This window comes from Budorcas taxicolor, chromosome 5 (genome assembly GCF_023091745.1).
Source record: "Budorcas taxicolor isolate Tak-1 chromosome 5, Takin1.1, whole genome shotgun sequence".
NCBI lineage: Eukaryota > Metazoa > Chordata > Mammalia > Artiodactyla > Bovidae > Budorcas > Budorcas taxicolor.
Genome location: NC_068914.1, coordinates 140,967,681 through 140,992,924, shown reverse-complemented (window position 1 = coordinate 140,992,924; position 25,244 = coordinate 140,967,681). Strand labels below are relative to the sequence as shown.

General features: G+C 43.1%; 1 protein-coding gene across 2 annotated transcripts in view; it reads left to right on the top strand.

Moving 5' to 3' along the window:
* The window catches only part of BORCS5 (BLOC-1 related complex subunit 5), a 97,334-nt gene that overhangs the window by 57,501 nt on the left and 14,589 nt on the right, over nucleotides 1-25,244 (top strand). For both annotated transcript variants that reach the window (XM_052640467.1, XM_052640469.1), the window contains exon 3: nucleotides 8,008-8,165. In XM_052640467.1, coding sequence (XP_052496427.1) covers nucleotides 8,008-8,165 — 158 coding nt within the window. The remainder of the gene's footprint in view (nucleotides 1-8,007; nucleotides 8,166-25,244) is intronic.

Below are 25,244 nucleotides of genomic sequence, written 5' to 3'. Positions count from 1 at the left end.
TCAGGGTTTTGATTGAAGATCCGTTGCTGGTTTGGAGGCCCTCTGTTTCAGCCTCTGGTGCCATGGGCCAGCACTGGCTGGAGCTCTCTTCCCTGCCACTCTTCAGGGCAGGCTCTGGAATCTTCCTCACTCACCTTGGAGGAGCAGGTGCAGGCTGAGAGCAGGCCTCACTCTGAAGTATATATGGGAACGCAGAGCAGGGACCCTGAGAAGCCTTTCTCCTCCTGAAGATTTCCTCAGCTTGCTCTCTCTCTCTTTTTTTTTTTTTTTAAATTAATTAATTAATTTGGCTGCACCGGATCTTAGTTGCAGCATGTGGGATCTAGTTCCCTGACCAGGGATTGAACCCGGGCCTCTTGCATTGTTAGCCTGGAATCAAAACCACTGGACCACCAGGGAAGTCCCCCATTCTTGATAATTAAACTATTTAAATATGGTAAAGACTATTTAATAACTACCAATAGCAATTACACAATGAACAGCAAATACTTAATCTTTACAGTTTAGTTCAAGAGCTTGACTGAGATTCCGGCAATTACCACTTACATTTAACTGTCTGAGAGAGTCTTATAAATCCAATAGGGGTATAAAATAAGTACTATAGACATTATACATAAATGAAAAAAGTCTTTTTAAAGATATCACCTGAAAAAGCCAAGATAAGCTAGAAAAAGTTTACTATATTAATAAGACAATTTGAACATGATAAATTCACCAAGGCAATGTATTTTCTTCATTTTCTATATACCTTTCTTTTATAACTTCATATCCTTGGGAGATTTTTCCATGTGAATATGTACCAACCTTTGGTTTCCCTAGTGGCTCAGATGGTAAAGAATCTGCCTGCAGTGCAGGAGATATGGGTTTGATGCCTGGGTTTGGAAAATCCCCTGGAGAAGAAGCTGCTACCCACTCCAGTATTCTTGCCTGGAGAATTCCATGGACAGAGGAGCCTGGTGGGCTGCAGTCCCTGAGGTCACAAAGAGTTGGACATGACTGAGTGACTAACACACACACGTATAGACCATCTTCATTCTTTTCCGTGGCCGTGTAATACCATTTATGGATGTACCTTGATTGATACTGATAGCAAGCTCCCTTGATGGATATTGAGGTATTCTCTCTCCTTTTATTATTATAGTCACTACTACAATGACTAATCATTTAAATAATGATACATCGTTTAGCATGTGTGCTAACATATAAATTCCTAGTAGAGAAATTGCTGCATTAATGGCTTTATGCATTTATAATTGCATAAATTGATATCTTTACCAAATCATCCTCTGTGATGACATTAGCAGCTTACATACAAGTCAGCAATGCCTGTTTCCTCATAGTTCCACCCACAGAGTTTTTAATCACACTTTTGGATTTTTACCAGTTTGAGAGAAGAATGCACTTCCAGTGAAGTCTTCTTTTCTATTTTTCTTATTGTGAGTGAACTTCTGCATCTTATTGTTGTGGCATTGGTATTTACTTTTTTGTGAAATGCCGTTCATATCCTTTGTCTGACTTGCTTTTGCTGATTTTTTGCTTGCCAGTTTCTAGGAGCTCTTTATCTAATAGGAAGCTTACCGTTTATGATACATGTAGCAAATATTTCTCGCAGATTTTTTGTTTTGTTTTAGCTTACAGTGCTTTTTGCCATGAGGAATCTTGACTTTTATCTTTTGGATATATCAATGTTTCCTTTATGGTCTTTGTGTTATCGTGGCCCACTTTTTTTTTTTTTTTAATCCTGGCCCACTTTTGATGGCACAGAATCATTTAATTCCTCTTCTCACAGTTTGTCTTCAGTCTTTTTATGACTTCAGTCCTAGATTGACAACAAAATGCTCTAGGTGCCTTTCTTCCCAAGTCTGTGTTCCTGGAACTGTATTCTTTGTCAGTAGTGGCGTAGCCATTGATAACTTTGTTAGGAGATTTTAGTGGTCTGAAAAACCCCACATTTTCTCAGGATGGACACTCTAGAAAAATGTTTGGCAGTTACTTATAAAACTGAACATGCAGTTGTCATGCAACCCAGCAATTGTTATTGCTGTCCAGTTGCTTAGTCGTATCTGACTCTTTGCGACCCCGTGGATTACAGGACGCCAGGCATCCCTGTCCTTCACCATCTCTAGGAGCTTGCTCAAACTCATGTACATTGAGTCAGTGATGCCATCCCACCTTCTCATCCTCTGTCGTCTCCTTCTCCTCCTGTCTTTCCCAGCATCAGGGTCTTTTAAATAAGTTGGCTGTTTGCATCAGGTGGCCAAACTATTGGAGCTTCAGCTTCAGCATCAGTCCTTCCAATGAATATTCAAGACTGATTTCCTTTAGGATTGTCTGGTTTGGTCTCCCTGCAGTCCAAGGGCCTCTCAAGAGTCTTCTCTAGCACTGCAGTTCAAAAGCATCAATTCTGCAGCACTCAGCCTTCCTTATGGTCCAAGTCTCACATCCATACATGACCACAGGAAAAACCATAGCCTTGACTAGACGGACCTTAGTTGGCAAAGTAACATCTCTGCTTTTGAATATGCTATCTAGCTTGGTCATAACTTTTCTTCCAAGGAGTAAGTGTCTTTTAATTTCATGGCTGCAGTCACCATCCGCAGTGATTTTGGAGCCCCAGAAAATAAAGTCTGTCACTGTTTCTACTGTTTCCCCATCTATTTGCCATGAAGTGATGGGACTGGATGCCATGATCTTTGTATTTTGAATGTTGAGTTTTAAGCCAGCTTTTTCACTCTCCTCTTTCACTTTCATCGAGAGGCCCTTTAGTTCTTCTTCACTTTCTGCCATAAGGGTGGTGTCATTTGCATATCAGAGGTTATTGATATTTCTCCTGAGAATCTTGATTCCATTTCGTGCTTCATCCAGCCTGGCATTTCACATGATGTACTCTGCAGAGAAGTTAAATAAACAGTGACAATATACAGCCTTGACGTACTCCTTTCTCAATTTTGAACAGGTCCATTGTTCATGTCCAGTTCTATCTGTTGCTTCTTGACCTACATACAGGTTTTGCAGGAGGCAGGTCAGGTGATCTGGTATTCCCATCTCTTTTTTTTTTTAATATATATAGATTTTTTTTTTTTAATTATTTTAATTTTTTATTTTTACTTTATTTTACTTTACAATACTGTATTGGTTTTGCCATACATTGACATGAATCTACCACGGGTGTACATGCATTCCCAAACATGAACCCCCCTCCCACCTCCCTCCCCATAAAATCTCTCTGGGTCATCCCCGTGCACCAGCCTGAAGCATGCTGTATCCTGCATCGGACATAGACTGGCGATTCAATTCTTACATGATAGTATACATGTTTCAATGCCATTCTCCCAAATCATCCCACCCTCACCCTCTCCCTCTGAGTCCAAAAGTCTGCTGTCCACATCTGTGTCTTTTTTGCTGTCTTGCATACAGGGTCATCATTGCCATCTTTCTAAATTCCATATATATGTGTTAGTATACTGTTTTGGTGTTTTTCTTTCTTGCTTACTTCACTCTGTATAATCGGCTCCAGTTTCATCCATCTCATCAGAACTGATTCAAATGTATTCTTTTTAACGGCTGAGTAATACTCCATTGTGTATATGTACCACAGCTTTCTTATCCATTCATCTGCTGATGGACATCTAGGTTGTTTCCATGTCCTGGCTATTATAAACAGTGCTGCGATGAACATTGGGGTACATGTATCTCCTTCAATTCTGGTTTCTTCGGTGTGTATGCCCAGCAGTTATTCCCATCTCTTTAAAGAGTTTTCCACAGTTTGTTGTGATTCCCACAGTCAAAGGTGTTAGTGTAGTCAGTGAAGCAGAAGTAGATGTTTTTCCGGAATTCTCTTGCTTTTTTGATGATTTAACGGATGTTGGCAATTCCACTGGTTCCTGATTCCACTGTCTTTTCTAAATGTAGCTTGAACATCTGGAAATTCTTGGTTCATGTACTGTTGAAGCCTGGCTTGGAGAATTTTGCTAACGTGAAGTGAGTGCAATTTTGTGGTAGTTTGAACGTTCTTTGGCATTGACTTTCTTTGGTATTGAAATGAAAACATCTTTTCCAGTCCTGTGGCCACTGCTGAGTTTTCCATATTTTCTGGCATATTGAGTGCAGCACTTTCACAGCATTGTCTTGTAGGATTTGAAATAGCTTGGTTGGAATTCCATCAACCCCACTAGCTTTGTTTGCAGTGATGCTTCCGAAGACCCACTTGACTTCTCACTCCAAGATGACTAGTCTAGGTGAGTGACCACACCATTATGGTTATCTGGGTAATTTAAGAGTTTTTTTGTGTGTAGTTCTTCTGTGTATTCTTGCCACCTCTTCTTAACATCTTCTGCTTCTGTTAGGTCCACACCATTTCTGTCCTTTATTGTGCCCATCTTTGGATGAAATGTTCCCTTGGTATCTCTGATTTTCTTGAAGAGATCTCTAGTCTTTCCCATTCTGTTGTTTTCCTCTATTTCTTTACATTGTTCACAGGAAGGCTTTCTTATGTCTCCTTGCTATTCTTTGGAATGCTACATTCAGATGGGTATATCTTTCGTTTTCTCCTCTTCCTTTCGCTTCTCTTCTTTTCTCAGCTATTTGTAAGGCCTCATCGGACAACCAGTTAGCCTTTTTGCATTTCTTCTTGCAGATGGTTTTGATCACCACCTTCTGTACAGTGTTATGAACCTCTGTTCATAGTTCTTCAGGCACTGTGTCTATCAGATCTAATCCCTCGAATCTATTTCTCACTTCTACTGTATAAGTGTAAGGGATTTGATTTAGGTTATACCTGAATGGTCTAGTGGTTTTCCCTACTTTCTTCAATTTAAGTCTGAATTTTGCAATAAGGCGTTCATGATCTGAGCCACAGTCAGCTCCCGGTCTTGTCTTTGCTGACTGTACCCTTTGTTTTGTTTTGCAGTTGTACTCTTGGGCATTCATCCCAGAGAAATGAAAATCTATGTTTACAGAAAAACCCGTATGGCGACTGTCCATAGCATCTTTGTTTTGTCATAGCCCCAAACTGGAAACAACCCAGATGTCCTTCAACAGGTGAATAGTTAACCAAACTCTGGGTGATACATACCATGGAGGACTACTCAGAAATTAAAATGAACAAACTACTGATACATGCAACAAGTAAATGAATCTCTGAGGGATTATGTTAAGTGAAAAAAGTCAATCCCAAACGGTTACATTTTGGATTTTTCCCTTTTTGAACATTTTTGAAATGGCAAAATTTTAGAAATGGTGAACAGATTAGTGTTTGTTGGAGCTGAGGATGGAAGAGGGGTAGTTGTGGTTATAAAAAGCAACAGAACTTGTGGTGTTGGAATGGCTCCATATCTGACTGTGGTAGTGATACCCAAACCTACGCATATGAAAAAACTGTACAGAGCTAAACACACGTCCAGGTAAAGTGGGGATATCTGAGCAGATCAGTGGGTCCTACCCATGTCAGTGTCCTGACTGTGATACTGTATTATAGCTTTGCAGAATGTTGCCTTTGGGAGAAGCTAGGTAAAGGAATACACGAGATCTTGTACACAGGATCTCAATAAAAACGTCAGATCTAAAACATAAATCCTTATTTCTGCCAAAGTCAACCCTGTCAAAAGCTCCTATGGGGAGGCAGGCTCTGAGGAGCTCCAGGCTGTCCCGTGCCAGGGTCGGCAGTGGAGGTGGGGGAGCAGGGCCCTGCGGAGTGCAGCGCGCACTCTGCTGTCAGGCCAGAGGAGGAGCTGAGAGAATTCTCTGGAACAGCTCCATTGGGTCAGCCAGCCTCCATCTTCTTTAGGGGATGAAGAACTTGGCTTACGCCCCAGTTCCTCAGAACCAGTGGAGGTTTGACATTGGTGGTTGGGAGGCAGCAGTGGGGAAGGCTTCCCAAGACAAGCTTGGGTGTGCGAGTCCATCCTGACAGTGCCCAGTGCATGTGCTTGTCATGTTTATTTCGGATCTGCGCTGTGCCATTGGCTCTAGTGCGAGTGTACCACTCTGGGAGTGGAAGGGGGTCCGTGAGATCCCCAGGCTCCCAGTAGGAATTCTCAGAGGTCAAAACCACTTTCACAGTAATACTTAGATGATTGTTAATTACTCTCATCCTCTTACAAAAGTGTACAGTAGAGTTTTTCAGAGGCTTCATGATGTAAAATAGCAACATATTAAATGCAGAAGCAGGTCTGAGACTCTAGCTGTTTGCTATGAAGCCAAGACAGTGAAAAGACTTACAAAAATGTAAATGAATGCCGCTGTTCTCACTTCTTTGTTTGAGAAAGTAGTTATATCCTTTAAAATATGTTATTTACATTAACACATATGGGGCTGTTATTATTGATTTTTTTATTTTAACTGGAGGCTAATTACTTTACAGTACTGTAGTGGTTTTTGCCATACATTGATGCGAATTAGCCATGGGTGGACATGGGTCCCGCATCCTGAGCCTCCCTCCCAGCTCCCTCCCCATCCCATCCCTCAGGGTGTCCCGGTGCACTGACTTTGAGTGCCCTGTTTCATGCATCGAACTTGGACTGGTGCTCTGTTCACGTATGTTAATATACATGTTTCAGTGCTATTCTCTCAAATCATCCTACCCTCGCCTTCTCCCACAGAGTCCAAAAGTCTGTTCTTTATATTTGTGTCTCTTTTGCTGTCTTGCATATAGGGTCATCATTACCATCTTTCTAAATTCCATATATATGCATTAATATACTGTATTGGTGTTTTTCTTTCTGACTTATTTCACTCTGTATAATAGGCTCCAGTTTCATCCACCTCATTAGAACTGATTCAAATGCATTCTTTTTAATAGCTGAGTAATATTATTTTAAAAAATGATAAGTGTTCAAGAATTTTCTGTTTTTTGTTTTTTTTTTTTTCATTTTTTAATCAGAGGACATTTGCTTTACAATGTTGTGTTGGTTTCTGCCATACAGCAACATGAATCAGCCATAGGTATACATATGTCCCCTCCCTCTTTTCTCCCACCCCATCCCACCCCTCTGGGTTGTCACAGAGCACCAGATTGAGCTCCCTGAGTTACACCAGCAACTTCTAACTGGCTGTCTGTTTTACATACGGTAATGCATATGTTTCAGTGCTACTCTTGATTCTCACCTTCTCCTCCCTCTGCTCAGTTTTAATTTTTAACAGCTTTGAATATTGCTTTAAACTACATACACAAGTGCTTTGGGGTCCTCGATAATTTCTGGGAGGATCAAAGTGTCCTGACACCAAAACGTTTGTGAACCTTTGAGTTGGAAGGAGGCACTTGATCAGAAATCAGGGGACTTGAGTTGTGTGACCCTTAGTATGTCATTTAAGCTCTTTAACTGATATTTCGTGTTTTGTAAATGTTATCCTGGTCTATACACCTTAAAGAAAGGTAAGGTAATTCTGTGTGAAAGGCTTTGAAAAATAATGTCCTGTTCAAATTTAAGGGAATTTAATAGTTATCCAGCTAAACTGATGTTGGAAGAAAATGTAAAGGATGAGGCTCATGGCATGTTAGTGGACATCCTGCTCAGGTTTTAAATGTCTTCATGTTTGTATTTCCTCCTAACAGTTTCCTTATATATATTTTCTTCTGTTTCTCAGACAACCGTTTTAAAGTTCTTTTGGTCAAGAAGGGATTTATATTCTTAATATCTTAAAATAGTGCCATAAGGTCAGGTGCTGTGTCTTATAGAAACCACTTACTGTGTGACTTTAGGTAAGTTACTTAACCTCTCTGTATCTTGGGTTCCTCACTTGTAAAATGCAGCTAATGGTCATTTACTTTCCTGGGCAATTGTAAGTCTGAAAAATAATGCCCAGGAGGCACTTTGCCAAGTGCTTGGTTCCTACGAGATGCTCCGTAAATGATAGCTGCTGTGATTGTCACTAGCAAACGACAACAGATGCAAGGTTAAGTTTAAACCTCTTACTCTATCTTCCGTGAACTTGTTATTAAACTACTTTATTCACAAGTTTACTAGTAATTTTTCATTTCATTTTTTTTTCTTTTTTTCTGCTCTGAAGGGCTGTTGAGTGGCCAGACTTCCCCAACAAACGCCAAACTGGAGAAGCTGGACTCGCAGCAAGTGCTGCAGCTCTGTCTCCGCTACCAGGACCACCTCCATCAGTGCGCCGAGGCCGTGGCTTTCGACCAGAACGCTTTGGTGAAACGAATCAAAGAGGTAATGGATCGCGAGAAAGTAGCATGGCTGACTCAGTCTTGTGATTCCCTGTGACTCCTGGGTCCTCTTCTCCTGGGTTGTAGCACCACTGACCCCACTGTTTTGGGAGGTAGTCGTTTTCTGTTTCGACGTCTTGACATTCGTCCCCATGACTTTGGGAACATTGTCTTTCCCAGCAGTAAAATGTGGTGATAGAAAAGAGTGATCTGTGGAGTAGACTAACCTGAAGTTTGAATCCTGGTTCTCCATTTATTTGCTTGGCAAGGTTACCTCCCTTCTCTTGGTCTCAGTTTCCTCATAAGAAAAATGGGTCTAATAGTAATAACCTTCCAGAAGGGTTGAGTGAAGATTAAATTGCTCAGTATGTGTTAACTGTTGTTAGTATGTGTGAAGTCCTGCCGTACTAATTTGCTTTGACTGACACTTCAGCTCTTTCCTGTGTGTAGTTTATATTTTATATACTGATACTGAGAACTGATAGATACTCCAGTCGAGTATCAGTTCTTTGGGAGCAAAGCATCTGACATCTTCCTCAATTATATTTTTCACTGTGTCAGCAGGAAGAGCTCAGTGATTCTTATTGGTTAGATAAAAACAGTTGTGCCTACTTAACCCACAGGGTTTTTGTGAAGAAAGACACAAGATAATTCACGTGAAAGTACTTAGTAAATGAAAGAGTGTGTGGTACACATGTGAAGTAATTATGAATAACAATAAGTGGATTCTTCTTTCAAACATTTAAATATATCATTGACTGGGCCAGCACATCATACAGCTCTGGGAGCACCAAGGTATAAGTAAGTATGTTTACAAAAATTTTCAATCAAGAAGGAATTTCTCTTCTGATACCTTGAAGTGATGTCATATAAAGAAAAGGTAAGGAGCTGTAACTTGGAGAAACCACCTATGTGAATGGCATTTCCTGGCGTTTACCAAATTGGTCCTGGTCATTGACTCTGGCAGGAGAAGATGGACAGGAGGAAACACACAGGGAGAAAGTGGAGAATCACTGCAGATTAATGATCAGTTAGTAACAGAAGCACTGCATCCTTGAGGGGACAGAGTGGTCGTTAGCTCTGCTGATAGATGTAAATGTGCCGACACCTCCATTATTTTACTGTTTACTCTCCATGGAATGTTGTGTGCATATATGCTTTTCTTACGGACTAATGACTTTTATATGGAAAAGTATTAAATATGACCTTTTTTATTGATCAGTTTGCATGTGACCTTTTCGATATTAGACTTATTTTACTACATTATGGTCGGCAGAACTTGGAAGTTCCAAACAGGACTATGCATTAGAATCACTTGGATTTTTTTTGTTTTAGTGTTGAATTCTTTCCTCTCCAGTAGGCCTAGTATGTGGTCTGTGAATCATTATTTTAATCAACTTATTGAATGATACGAACGCGAGTCTCCATTACATGGGATTTGGGAACCACTCATCTAGAGCATTATTTTCCAAGATAAGTTCTGTAAAACTGGTTCCAAAAAAAAAAAGCAAAACTGGTTCCATACAAAGAAGGCCAGACTTGATGCATATTTTATTACCATCCTCAGAAAGTCCCAATGCATCAGTTCAGTTCAGTCCCTCGACTCTTTGCGACCCCATGAATCGCAGCACTCCAGGCTTCCCTGTCCATCACCAACTCCTGGAGTTCACTCAGACTCACATCCATCGAGTCAGTGATGCCATCCAGCCATCTCATCCTCTGCCATCCCCTTCTCCTCCTGCCCCCAATCCCTCCCAGCATCAGAGTCTTTTCCAATGAGTCAACTCTTCACATGAGGTGGCCAAAGTACTGGAGTTTCAGCTTTAGCATCATTCCTTCCAAAGAAATCCCAGGGCTGATCTCCTTCAGAATGGACTGGTTGGATCTCCTTGCAGTCCAAGGGACTCTCAAGAGTCTTCTCCAACACCACAGTTCAAAAGCATCAATTCTTCAGCGCTCAGCCTTCTTCACAGTCCAACTCTCACATCCATACATGACCACTGGAAAAACCATAGCCTTGACTAGACAGACCTTAGTCTGCAAAGTAATGTCTCTGCTTTTGAATATGCTATCTAGGTTGGTCATAACTTGTCTTCCAAGGAGTAAGTGTCTTTTAATTTCATGGCTGCAGTCACCATCTGCAGTGATTTTGGAGCCCCCCCAAATAAAGTCTGACACTGTTACCACTCTTTCCCCATCTATTTCCCGTGAAGTGATGGGACCGGATGCCATGATCTTCATTTTCTGAATGTTGAGCTTTAAGCCAACTTTTTCACTCTCCTCTTTCACTTTCATCAAGAGGTTTTTTTAGTTCCTCTTCGCTTTCTGCCACAAGGGTGGTGTCATCTGCATATCTGAGGATTGATATTTCTCCCAGCAATCTTGATTCCAGCTTGTGTTTCTTCCAGTCCAGCATTTCTCATGATGTACTCTGCATATAAGTTAAATAAGCAGGGTGTCAATATACAGCCTTGACATACTCCTTTTCCTATTTGGAACCAGTCTGTTGTTCCATGTCTAGTTCTGACTGTTGCTTCCTGGCCTGCATACAGTTTTCTCAAGAGGCAGGTTAGGTGGTCTGGTATTCCCATCTCTTTCAGAATTTTCTACAGTTTATTGTGATCCACACAGTCAAAGGCTTTGGCATAGTCAACAAAGCAGAAATAGATGTTTTTCTGGAACTCTTTTGCTTTTTCCATGATCCAGAGGATGTTGGCAATTTGATCTCTGGTTCCTCTCCTTTTTCTAAAATCAGCTTGAACATCAGGGAGTTCACGGTTCATGTATTGCTGAAGCCTAGCTTGGAGAGTTTTGAGCATTACTTTACTAGCGTGTGAGATGAGTGCAATTGTGTGGTAGTTTGAGCATTCTTTGGCATTGCCTTTCTTTGGGATTGGAATGAAAACTGACCTTTTCCAGTCCTGTGGCCACTGCTGAGTTTTCCAAATTTGCTGGCATATTGAGTGCAGCACTTTCACAGCATCATCTTTCAGGATTTGAAATAGCTCATCTGGAATTCCATCACCCCCACTAGCTTTGTTCGTAGTGTTGCTTTCTAGGGCCCACTTGACTTCACATTCCAAGATGTCTGGTTCTAGATGAGTGATCACACCATTGTGATTATCCAGGTTGTGAAGATCCTTTTTGTACAGTTCTTCTGTGTATTCTTGCCACCTCTTCTTAATATCTTCTGCTTCTGTTAGGTCCATACCATTTCTGTCCTTTATTGAGCCCATCTTTGCATGAAGTGTTCCTTTGGTATCTCTAATTTTCTTGAAGAGGTCTCTAGTCTTTCCCATTCTGTTGTTTTCCTCTATTTCTTTGCATTGATCGCTGAAGAAGGCTTTCTTATCTCTCCTTGCTATTCTTTGGAACTCTGCATTCAGATGCTTATATCTTTCCTTTCCTCCTTGGCTTTTCACTTCTCTTCTTTTCACAGCTATTTGTAAGGCTTCCCCAGACAGCCATTTTGCTTTTTTGCATTTCTTTTCCATGGGGATGGTCTTGATCCCTGTCTCCTGTACAGTGTCACGAACCTCCATCCATAGTTCATCAGGCACTCTATCTATCAGATCTAGGCCCTTAAATCTATTTCTCACTTCCACTGTATAATCATAAGGGATTTGATTTAGGTCATACCTGAATGGTCTAGCGGTTTTCTCTACTTTCTTCAATTTAAGTCTGAATTTGGTAATAAGGAGTTCATGATCTGAGCCACAGTCAGCTCCTGGTCTTGTTTTTGTTGACTGTATAGAGCTTCTCCATCTTTTGCTGCAGAGAACATAATCAATCTGATTTCGGTGTTGACCATCTGGTGATGTCCATGTGTAGAGTCTTCTCTTGTGTTGTTGGAAGAGGGTGTTTGCTATGACCAGTGCATTATCTTGGCAAAACTCTATTAGTCTTTGACCTGCTTCATTTCACATTCCAAGGCCAAATTTGCCTGTTAGGCCAGATGTTTCTTGACTTCCTACTTTTGCATTCCAGTCCCCTATAATGAAAAGGACATCTTTTGGGGTGTTAGTTCTAAAAGGTCTTGTAGGTCTTCATAGAACCGTTCAACTTCAGTTTCTTCAGCGTTACTGGTTGGGGCATAGACTTGGATTCCTGTGATATTGAATGGTTTGCCTTGGAAACAAACAGAGATCATTCAGTCATTTTTGAGATTGCATCCAAGTACTGCATTTCAGATTCTTGTTGACCATGATGGCTACTCCATTTCTTCTGAGGGATTCCTGCCCGCAGTAGTAGATATAATGGTCATCTGAGTTAAATTCACCCATTCCAGTCCATTTTAGTTTGCTGATTCCTAGAATGTCCACGTTCACTCTTGCAATCTCCTGTTTGACCACTTCCAATTTGCCTTGATTCATAGACCTGACATTCCAGGTTCCTATGCAATATTGCTCTTTACAGCATTGGACCTTGCTTCTATCACCAGTCACATCCACAACTCGGTATTGTTTTTGCTTTAGCTCTATCCCTTCCCAGTGCATATTATCTTATTAAAAGTTCTTAGCAATGTTACAGTAAAGAACATAAGCACTTTTCAAACTTATTTGATTTTGGAACCCTTATCTTGGGTAGCATCTGTTAACATCTTATATGAATAATCTTTTTTTTTTTAAGTTGATCTTTAGCATCTTCACAGTACACATACCCTCTGACTTCTCGCTCTCTCTCTCTCAAAACAACAACAGTATTTATTTGGTTGCCTTGGGTCTTAGTTGCATCTTGGAGGATCTTCATTCTGGCATGAAGGCTCCTCACTGCAGCATGTGGGCCCAATTGCCCTGCATGATAATGGGATTTTAGTACCTTGACCAAGGATTGAACCTGAGTCTCCTCTATTGGAAGGCAAATTCTTAACCACCAGACTACCAGGGAAGTCCCAGGAGTGATGTTTTTCAGAGCCTTCTTTGGGAAGTGCTTCTGTAGACGTAAGACCTTACCATTTTTGACTGTGTTAGAAATTAACTATGTTATTAATTTTCAGATTTTAGAATAAATCAACATTTAATGTTTCCTGTCTTCTTTTTGATAGGGTCCTCTACTCCATACCTGTCACTTCATGGTTTAGGAAAATATGGTACAGAAAGATTAAGTGACTAGCTCACTGTCAAAGATCCGGGCAGAGTATTTTGTAGTTGATAGTACCAGACAGACAGAGTTCATTATACCACACTCTCAACTCCAGAGTGGTTTCTTGGGCCCTAGTGAGTGTTAGAATTACCTGGGAATTTTCACTCCAGTATATATGGTGGAAACCTTTACACAGACACTGAAGCAGACAAATACTGGGGCCTTTCCTCTCTTCACTGCTACTGTCCTGTCCTGTCTGGCTACTACAGGCATCAACTTGTGAAGACCCCTGTTTCATCCACACCCCCACTCACTCCCTTCCATGTCCCCAACTGGTCTGTTTTGCAGGAAATCTCAGGCATATTATTTCATTCATGAATATTTAAGCGTATATGTCTTTAAAAATAGAGGACCCCTTTAAGAAACTGTTTAATTTGAATTACTTTCAGACTTAGAGAACAGTTCAAAACATAATTCAGAGGATCCCTTATCTGCCTCTCATTACTTTGTCTAAAGCGAGCATCTTACAAAGCCTTAGTACAATGACAAAACCAGGAAATTCATATTGGTACAATACCATTAACTAAATGGAGATTTTTTTTTTTAACCAGTGTTTCCATTGACAAAAACTCCTTTTTGAAAACACAGCCAGAGTACCATTATCATACTTAAAATATCACCTTCATTCATGCAGTATAGCTGAGATGCTTTCAAGTGACATGTTGATTTCACTCCAAACCAGTTAGATGGAAACTTTTGAAGGGAGGTGGGTGGGGGAGGGAGAAAGCCAGGCCCTGGTGTTCATGAACACCCTCTGGATAATTCTCACAAGTACCCAGGGTTGAGCACCAGTGCTGTGGAGTGTTCATTAAAAACAGGTAAAGTAAGTTTAAAATTCTGCGTTTGAGGAGCCTTGGAATTCACTTTGCGCCATCAGTAGTGGCCAGAATTGTTGCCAAGCAGAGAGAGCAGGCCCGGTACCAGCAGTTCCTCGTTAGCTCTCTTAGGGCCAGAGGGGTGAGCACAGTTTGCAGGTTTTCAGCGGAGACGTGTCATCTCTCTTGGTGCAAACTCCTGAAACACACGTGTCTGTGTGCACTCACTTCAAACCCCAGGGTTGAAATTAGTCACTTCCAAAGGAATAAAGCAGAGGATGTCGTTTTGATCAAACACCAGCTCGCTTGTATTATTCCAGATGTTTCCTGGAAATTGGGTTGCAAGTGTAAGGAAGTAACATAATGCTATATGCGTGGAAAAGTCAAGGAACCTAATAACCGTGGAGAATGTGTATTAGTGGAAGTAGAACCTGGATCAGCCAGAAGCTCTGAAAGCTGCAGCGCTTGGGATCACTTCCGTTTGGCTCAGAGGGAAATGTGTCTGTAACCATTGCTGATTCAGAGAAGAAAACCAAGAAGCTAGGGCTTTCCTATTACTAAATTTGGATGATGCTCTTGAATAAAAAGTTGATGGGAATTTGTTTTATCAGAGAGGAGTGAAAGCTAGGGGTGTCTTCCTTTCACACCAGAGAGTCTTGTCCATTGACCACTAGTTTCCCTAGTAGCTTCAGGATGACCCTCAGCCAGCCAGCCAGCATGGCCAAGCAGCTATTATCAACTGACCTAGAGTGAGGGGCTTTAAGGGTGATAGAGAAGCGTAATATGGTCCCTGCTCGCTGAGAGCTTCATCTAGGCGAGGGAATGAAGATGAAAGATTGGTGCCATCGATGTGGAGTACTCAGTTGTGGTTCACAGCCGAAGGCCTGGGAGAGTTCAAGATTCTAATATTCTGGATTGGGTGAGGCTAAAGTCATGTCTTGTAGGAAAACTGGGATTTGGGAAATGAATGGAGAGAGGGGAGTGTTGCCAGCTGTGGGACCAGCTGAGAGTCTCAGAAGAAGATTAACCTCGGGGCTTCAGGGGGACAGTGGAGAAACTAAACTTGTTCCAGGAAATCTCTCCAGTAAGAAGCAGGTGTCAGAACTGGAAGGACCTGAGAGAGCTTCTGGTCCAAGGCCCTTGTTACACAGATGCAGAAATTGATACTGTGGAATTAAAAGCAGATGAAAATCAAATGAAATTTGGGTTTTGGGGGGTTTTTTCCTTGGGTAGTACATTAGAACAGGCTAGTGGGTTGAGGGTGAAGAGTTAGGAGAGAAGAGGTGGTGGATAAAGGATACAAGGTGAATTCTGAGAGTTGAATTCCTGGGGGCATTTGTTTGGAAAGAATGGGGGGAACTAGGCAGGTTTTTAAAAAGAGGGCACCGGGCACAGACCAGCCACACCTGAGGAGTCTGTGTATTTTTTCTGAAGGAGAGGGTTTGTTGAGAGTGACTGTTGAGTAGGAGCACAGCTGTGAATCCAGGAGTTACTGAGGGCTCAGCGGAGGTGGGAAGAACTCGGGCCTTGATTTTGTGAGCAGTTCTGTGTGATGGTTCTAAGTGCGAACTCCAGAGCCTCATTCCCGCGTTCAGACCCTGCCACTGCCTTTAATGAGCTGTGTGACCTCGAGCAAGTTACTTGATTCTTCTTATTTTTAAATTTGGCTGTGCCCAGTTGAGACATGTCTCTTAGTTGAGACACGTGGTATCTTTAGTTGTGACATGCAATCTCTCAGCTCTGACACGTACGTGAGATCTAGTTCCCCAACCAGGGATGGTTTTCCCCTTGCACGGCGAGTGCGGAATCTTGGCCGCTGGACCACCAGGGAAGTCCTGCGACTTGATTCTTCTAAGCCTGTTTCCTCTTCTGTTACGTGAGTATAAAAGTAGTAGTCTGCCTCAGAAAGATTCTGGTGAGGGTTAAATGAGTTACTCTGTGTAAAGTGTGGGACCATGTCTGCCATATAATAAACACTGTGGTATTAGCTCTTGTTATTGTTTCGAATAAAAATAATGACTAATAGAAAAAAAATAACAGAAAATAATGACTGAGAGAGAAAAGCCTAACCTTACTGCTCTGAATTGGCCTGTGTGAACTTTCCTGATACCAGCAGCAGCCTAAATACTGACTCATCTTAAATTACTATCAACAACCTGCGTATCACAAAGAACTAAACAGAGGCACAGCTGATCATTTTTAACCCAGTCTCCAAGCCCTGCCTGATTTCCTTCATGCCACAGACATGTGCTGTCTGGAGTCTTTGTAGTTAATTTAACTGTTTATTCTGCTCTGTAAAACACCGGTGCCTGTGGAGCGTGGACCATGGGAACTGTGAAGCTGGACGTGGCACGTGAGTGGTCCTCGGCCTCTCAGCTGTGAATATCTCGCCTCTGATCGTTCCAGTGATTTCTGTTGGTATCTCATCATCTCTAGTTAAGGATTCAGGTTGGCAGGCAGACACTTTCAGTTGTAGGTCACATCTTCCATTGAAATCGTGGTTACTGAAAGGTAAGGAAGAAAGGAACGTCCATCCCCCTAATGTAAGGGCTTTCCGCAGGGGCCGGGGTCGTGGGGAGGAAGGCCAGTGTCAAAAACCTGGAAGGAACCCCAAGGAAGATATAGTTGAGAAAGCTGAGTGGCTCACAGTCACTGACCTGGATCTTGTTTCTGCCCCAGTCTAGTTGCTGTCAGTGAGGGAATGTGTTCCTGGTTTAGAATACCTTCCTAGCTGAGATGAAGCCACTAGGTTAACTTTGTTACAGTTTCTGTGTACTTGCTTGCTTTTGGTAGCCTCGGTGTGTTTCATTGTTACCTGTGTTGAAAGCATGCTCTCTTAACATTAATCCAAATGAAGCATTTTCAGATGGACACTTAGGCCACATGATTAGGTGGGATTATAAAGACACCCTCAGATTTCTCTAATTCAGCCCTTTCATGGCACACTGAAAACCAAGGGTCCCTGAGTTTATTGGGGATTTGTCCAAGCTTTTTCTCCAAGTTAATAACTAAGACAATAGAAGATGAATCTTTCTGATTTCCCCTCCTCTTTTTTTGTTTTACCTTACTACTTATATTCCACTTCCACAGAACCTTATCATTGGTTTTTTATTCCTTTTTCATGCTGTAGGCTCTCAACTAGTGTTGGAAGGAATGAGCTCCTGTTCTTGGGAAGGGATTTCTTTCAGTTGACAATACTGTAATGTTTGAGACCCAGCTGGAGCCATTTTCCAAGTATTTGACCTGACTTCCTGTACCATGTTTCCTCCCATGGGGCTGGGGGAGAGGCTGACCAAGGTTAAGTGAGTTTCTCACAGTTTGCACAGAGAATCCATGTCCGAATTAGTGTTAGCATTCACTCTGAGCCCCTTCAGCAAGAAGCCTGCTTTGTGTGAGCCGCTGGCCAGGTGAGGATATTACCCTTTGCCTGCCACCTTGAACCAAATGTCCCCCCAATGACAACACTGTTAGATTCCTGTTGGTGCTTTTAAACATATCCTGGCATTGGTCACTGCTTGCTCGACTTCACATTATAAAATGGGTTTGGCAGCATTGGTTAAAGCTATAAATTTTGACAAGAGCATTGAAATGTTGGGTTTCTTTTTGCTGAAAGGCTGAGGGCGAGGCATTTCTGGAACATTCCAGATCTCCTTTCTGTCTAACAAGCTACCCTAGTGTGAATTTCAGGTTGAGCCCTTGGGACAGAGTTGTGCCCCCTTCTTGTCCTTTGGGCAGCCTTTCTCACCAGTAAGAAACACAGCTGGTCCCCTGCGTGGCAGGAAATCCAGCTAAGGGATTGGGCACATTCTGGTGTATCTGGCTGTAAGGGACGCTGTACAGCACTTCCTCAGACCTGGCCCCTTACTTCCTCTGCACCAGCGCTGGCCTGCCAAAAGGCAGAAATCCTGGACGAAGGCCCAATTGAGTTTATTACTCGCCTCTTGGAAATGTGGGCCTGTGTGCTTTGGCGAGGCCCGAGCAAAACCCAATTATGCGACTGCTTTGAGATTCCCCTCCTTTCAGGCTCTGGGTCCTGATGTGAAGCATGTGTGAGCAGCAGCCCTGTTTGCCTCCAGGTCAGCTGCCCTAGTCGTGCCCCTGGGCAGCCGGCTTGGCCAGCTTTCCTAGCACAGGCCTCACGGGCCAGGCGCTGGAGCCCCACTCCACTCTCTCCCCCAGCTCGTGTTCCAGCCTGTGAGGATGGGTGGTATTGGAGGCCCCTCAGCCACCTCTCTCGTGAGGAAAGCCAGAGGAACTGCAGTCTGTAAGCCAGCAGGTGAGCAGTATTCCAGGCACATGGTAACAGAACTGGAAGTAGGACCAGGGAAAGACAGTCCCTTCCTGTGCCTCTTTCATGAAGAAAGATAAGGAAGTGTGACACATTATTGGCCAGAGAAGTATAAATAGGTCTTTTGTTACCCAAGCATTACTGACTGGAGCCTTTCAGTCTTCACTCGCAAAATAAATCAGCAGCCACAGGCATTAGTTTCTGCAAAAATCTCCCGGTCAATAACGTGTTAATACATTTGAATGTTGCTGCAATGCTCAGCACATGCCTGGCACATGGCAGACATTTAATAAATCCTTGTTAAATGAACAAGTTAGTATATTCTTCACCTGTGTCAATGTCTTTGTCATAGTGACTGATAAGCTTTCTTATTAGGTTACAGAAAATAAAGGTTATGAGAGTTCTGTTAGGTAAATGTCCTGATGGCTCAGTGGGGTAAAGAACCCGCCTGCCAGTGCAGGAGACATGGGAGATGCGAATTCGATCCCTGAGTCAGGAAGATCCCCTGGAGGAGGGAGTGGCAGCCTACTCCAGTATTCTTGCCTGGAAAATCCCATGGAGAGACGAGCCTGGAAGGCTACAGTCCAAAGGGTCACAAAGAGACGGACACGACTGAACGATTCAGCACACAGCACACGCATTAGGTAAATGTAGGCTAGACTGCAGCTATAAATAGACTCAAGAATGTGTAATGGCTCAAATGCCGCTGAAGTTTATGTTTTGCTCATATTCAGGGTGGATGTTTCTGATTAGCAGGTGACTCCTCCATTGAGTGAGGAATTTAAGGCTTCTCCCATTTTATGTTCCTGCCATATCCAAAGGCCACACTGCTGATAGCATTCCAGTTGGCAGGAGGGGAAAACAGTGGCGTAGCACAGATGCGAGGTTCTCCTGGATCAGACCTGGAAATGTTGCAGGTCACTCTGGCTGGAACTCAGTCACGTGGCCACAGCCAACTCCAGAGGAGGCTGGGAAATGTAGTCTGTCGTGTGCCCAGGGTGGTTTGGTTGACTTTTGACTGTGCTGGGTCTTTGTTGCTGTGTGAGCTTTTCTCTCGTTGCAGTGAGCGGGGCTGCTCTTCTTTGCCGTGTGCGGGCTTCTCGACGCAGTGGCTTCTCTTGTTCCAGATCACAGGCTCCAGAGCGCTCGGGCTTGAGTAGCTGCAGTTCCTGGGCTCTGGAGCACAGGCTTAATAGTTGTGGTGCATGGGCTTAGTTGCTGTGTGGCGTGTGGGATCTTCCCAGACCAGGGATTGAACCCGTGTCTCCTGCATTGGCAGGTGGATTCTTTACCACTGAGCCACCAGGGAAGCCCCTCTGTGCCATCTTTGAACTTATAATTCCAAAATGCATCTTCATTCTGACTTTGAGACTCACAGGGGTTGGTGCAAGGCCCCGAGCTCCCAAGAAAATTTCACTTGATTTAGGTCCTCCTGTCAGTGAAAATCAAGTGATATTAAGCCATCAGTTAAATCATTAAGTGGAAAAAATTAATACACATTATATAGTTAATAGGATTTCAGATATGTTAAATCTCTTTTTTAAAACGATTAGAAGGAAATACGACAGTTGGCCATGGTTGCTAACTGTAGTGATCAGATGACCAGTATTTGCTTTTAGCCTGGTTCGGTTTGTTTTCCTTTTTAATAAATCTCTATCTTGAACGTGCATTTTTTTCCCCAACTTAGAGTAATTCTCTTCTCTCTTTCTCATTTATATGAGCCTTATCAGGGTTCTGTCTCCTTGGCTGCTGCTTTTTCACTCACTGCGATAGAATATGCTTTTCAGAATGTTCTATGCATGTACCTCTACATGTTCACTTCATTTCTGAACTCATTCAGCTCTGGGCCAGGCTCTGCTCCAGGTGGTAAGGATGTATCGCTGAACAAAAGAGACAGACTCCCTTCCTCATAGACCTGAACGTTCCATTGAGGAAACAGATAATAAACAAGATGGAAAAAGTAGTTTTATGTATCACATGTAAGAAAAATGCCGAGAATCAAAATAGAAAGCAAGAAAAAGGATTTGAAATGTCAGTGGGGTGTAAATTTTAGGTAGGATAGGCCCAGAAGGTCTTATTAGGAGAGAACCATTGATATAGTGACCTCTTGGCTAGCACAGAGCAAGCCAGGAGGGCTCTTCCTCACAACTGTCTACACCTAAAAGTGATCAAAAGTGTTTCGACCAATGACAATCACAGTACCTAAGTCTATCCACTATTAACAGTCTGTTCTTTATCACACTGGTTGGGATGTCCTGAACCAAAGGCTCATTTGCTGTCTCTATTGTTTCTTGGCAGGACACTTCCAGAGCCAAACTCCTTTTAAAAACATCTCTCATTCTTTCAGGTCTCAAGGATTCTCAAAGGTTTTCTTGAGGAAGTGTCTGTAGAGCTTGAGACAACAGTTAACTTTTTTCTGCCCTGTTGACAGACTGTATTTTGGTATTGTGAGATTTTTATATTTTTAATTTAATTTTTTAAATGCTCCATCATTTTATTTTCTTTCAGCCTCGCCATGTGGCACATGGGATCTTAGTTTCCTGACCAGGGATCGAACCCATGTGCCCTGTAGTGGGAGCGCAGAGTCTTAACCACTGGACCACCAGGGTAATCCCAGTATCATGAGATTTTAGATGCTGTCCTGGCCTCACTCCCCCGGGCTCATTCTGCGCATGAGTAGAGAGCTTGACACTTGTCCAGGGACGTATCCAACCATTGCTAGAGCTGCTCTTGCAGAAAATTAAGGCAACTTGCATTCCAGAGCAAATGGGACAGTGAAGATGCAAGCTCTCTGCAGGAATCTAAGGAGCTGTGTAAATGAAAGAATTCTTTTAGTGAGTAAAAGTCATTTCTTTAAAATGCAGCAAGACCACCAGTGGGGTTCTTATAGGATGTTACTGTAGAAGAATGAGCGTTAGTGGCACAATTAAAATAGCGTTTAGTAGGGATTTATTCCCACATCCTAGCACAAAATGAAAGTGAAAGTCGTAACCCCATGAACTATACAGTCCGTGGAATTCTCTAGGCCAGAATACTGGACTAGATAGCCTTCCCCTTCTCCAGGGGATCTTTCCAACCCAGGGAACAAACCCAGGTCTCCTGCATTGCAGATGGATTCTTTACCAACTGAGCTGTCAGGGAAGCATCCTAGCACACCTCAGCTGTTTTTTTTTTTTTTTTTTTAAATTTTCTATCAAAATATAGTTGATAACAATGTTGTAGTAATTTCAAGTGTACAGCAAAGTGATTCCGTTATACATACATATATATTCTTTTTCCAACTCTTTTCCCTAATAGGTTATTACAGAATATTGAGTAGAGTCCCCGGTGCTATACAGTAGGTGTATCTACTTTATATATTGTAGTGTGTATATTTAATCTTTCTCTGTCCAACTTTACTTAGTTTGATAACCTCTGTGTCCATCTATGTTGCTGCAGATGGCATTATTTCAGTCTTTAATCAGCCATTTTCTCTTTCACCTTTTCTGGGACCGAGACTCCCTGTCACCACATACCTGCGTTTCCGTCTTGTAATTGTCACAGTCGTGTGCTACAGAATCCACTCGCTTTGGGAGTTCCTCTGGTCTCCATTCTCACTCCATGCCATCTGTGTGCTCCCTTCTGCTGGACTCTGCTCCCGTCTCTGCCCAGTGCATCTCCATTCTTCTCTGGATATGCCAACAGCCTGTCTAAAAACACTCCTGCTCTGCCCGGACAAGGGGTCTCTGCCTCATTTTTCCCCTTGTGCCGAGGAAGTGTTCACGGCATGAGTCTGTGTAGGGGAGTTGAGGTGTCAATGACATGGGCCTCTGGACTCTATGCCAGGCGCTTGCATATCAGGAGACGTCACCTGGCACAGCGTTTAAGAGCACAGACTCTGGTGTCACTTGAGGTCGACTAGATTATGTTAGTATAAACATCATCAGCAGCATCATCACTGTCTCATCTTGGGTATCTCTGGTTCTTTCCCCAAGCATAGTATAGAGGATGTTAGGTGTAAAATATTTACCTGCACACTACCTCCAAAGTCTGTTCTCTAAGTAAGAGATTATATTCATGTCCAGTTTGCATAAGTGAGGGGATTATAGAACACATTATTAACCCAGTTTTACACTGGTTGGTTGTCTTAGCTCAGGTTTTAAAATAGTGAATGTGTTACTTGGGTCATACAAACTTACTTTTATTTCCCTATAATCTTGGACACTGGGAAGGGGAGTCCAGGTTACCGTGTGCCTGCCAGATTTTCTTCACGTCCACCCACTTCCATCTATTACCAGGGCTCCTTCAGCTCTTCTCCTAATGTGGGAGTAAGAGTAGTAACAGTAAGACCACTGTAATTTCTTGTACGTGTTTTCCATGCGCCAGGTCTAGAGCAGGCATTTGATGTACCTTGTCATAGACTTCTGACAGCTACAAACCAGGGTTCAGAGACCTGAAAGGCAAACCATTTAATGGCATGTGGTTGTTAAACGGTGGAGCCGGACACTCAAATCCAAATCTGAAACCCACATGGAAGACTCCAGGGCTCTTGCTTTTCCTACTGTCTTTTCCTGCTTCTTTTTTTTTTTTTTAAGATCTTTTTTATATGGACTATTTTTAAAGTCTTTGTTACACTATTGCTTCTGTCTTATGTTGTGGTTTTTGGACCAGTAGGCAAGTGAAATCTTAGCTCCCCAACCAGGGATTGAACCCACACCCCCTGCACTGGAAATAAAGTCTTGATTACTGGACCGCCAGGCAAGTCCCTCTCTTTACTTTATCCAAGGGCTTTTTACCCCCCAACTCCTCTCCTTGATCAAACTTAATGCTCTCTTTCCCTGATCCCATATTCCTTTCTACTATTCTCCCCATGGTTTCACAGCACACTTTTTTATTTCAAACGCAGTCCTTATGGGATGCAGCCACACTTAAGAAAATAACCCTGAAGACCCCATGTATCCATCTCGAAGGTGCCAGGTCTGCCGATTTAAGGCTAACTTTTCTATGCTCCTGATCGGTCACTTTTTTGAGAAAGGGGTTTTTACCAGTATCCCAGAGGACTGTGGCAGAAATGAAGGTGGACAGAGGGACGCCATCAGGGAAGCTGGACGGTGGTTTCCTGCTGCCCCCTCTCCCACTCAGAAGGGCTGCGGAAAGTGGGGCTTTAATGAGAGAGAAAGCAGGACAGGGACTTCCCAGGGAGGCAGAAGATCCTCTGGGACTGTGGTCCCCAACCTTTTTGGCATCAGGGACTGCTTTTGTGGAAGACAGTTTTCCCATGGACCAGGGGGGCAGGGGAGAGCCAGATGGTTTCAGGGTGATTCAAGTTCATTATGTTTATTATGGCATCGCTGATCTGATAGGAGGTGGAGCCCAGGCAGTAATGTGAGTGATGGGGAGCGGCTGTTAACACAGATGAAGCTTTGCTAGCTCGCCTGTCTGCCCACTGCTCATCTCCTGCTGTGAGGCCCCTTCCTAACAGGCCATGGACCAATACTGCTCTGAGGCCTGGGGGTTGGGGACCCCTGTTCTAGGATGTTTATGGGCCCTGAACTAGTATCTTTTGTGGAGTCCAGGGAAAGTCTCCCAGCGGGGAGGGAGGAGTGGCGTTTCTGCCCTTGAGCTTTGATTTTGACCCTGATGTGCTTCTCTTCCTTTTTGGCTGCCTTTCAGTGTCACTTTCTAGCCCATTTCCAGGGCAGGGCAGCAGGGTGCGGGGTGATCCGCCTGACACTGATGTATCGAGCTTTGAGACCCACTTAAAGGTTTTGAGGTTTCTTCCCTCCCGTCCTGCCTGGACATAACACCTCCAAGGGTAAGAAGGCACAAAGGAAGTTGGATAAGTCATAAAATCATTACTGGGGCAAAGTGATGCAATTATTCCTGAGATTCCTGTCTTTTCATTCTCTTAAAGACCCAAATAGAATGGGTTCCTTTGCTAAGACATTTAGATACATTGTTTGAACAAAGGAAGCAGGGTCACTGTGAAATGTCCATTATGTGGTAATCGATGCCATTCAGCCTGTGGTGTAATTAATGAAAACACTGGCAACCATCTGCCCATTGTTTGTCCCTTGCACAACAGGAAATGGCCGACTACTCAGGAGCAGGAGGAGGCTTCTGTGATTCCAGAAGGGCACAGAGACTGCACACCACTGTGAGTGATGCCCTCCTAGCTGCAGGTTGAGGCCACCTGAGCATGTTCCTTTTCCTAATGGACGTGGAGACACTTGACTGACTAGACCCTATCATTTGATTTTGACGTCAATTCACGATAGGCTTTTATTTTCCTTTTGGCCAGAAATGGTGTCTTGAGAAACTTTTATTTATTTATATATGTATTTCTTTATGATGGAAGTATAGAGCAAGCACGCACATCATCATAGTTGGTTTGCGGTCTTGTGTCTGCTCTGCAGCAGAGTGATTCAGTTACACACATATACTCTTTTTCTGTATTCTTTTCCATCATGGTTTATGCCAGGATATTAAATATAGCCCCCAGTGCTATACAGTAGCACCACGTTGCTTATCCGTCCAGTATATACTAGTTTGCATATGCTAACCCCAAACTCACAACCCATCCTTCCCCTTCCCCTCCTGGCCACCGAAGTCTGTCCTCTGTGTCTGTGAGTCTGGAAAACTTCTGTTTTAGGTCACGATTGTGACATACACTGACAGTCCGTTTGACCAGGTAGAGCTCGCTGTGGAAAAGCTGGTGGTAGTGTAATGGGGCGGCCCTTCGCCTTCGATCAGATCTGGAGCCCATCCCTGGCGCCGGCAGTCCCTGCCGTGTGGACTGACCCTCTCCGGGGTGGCCTCCTTCTGTAAAGTGAGGAGGGGTGGGACGAAATGATCTCTG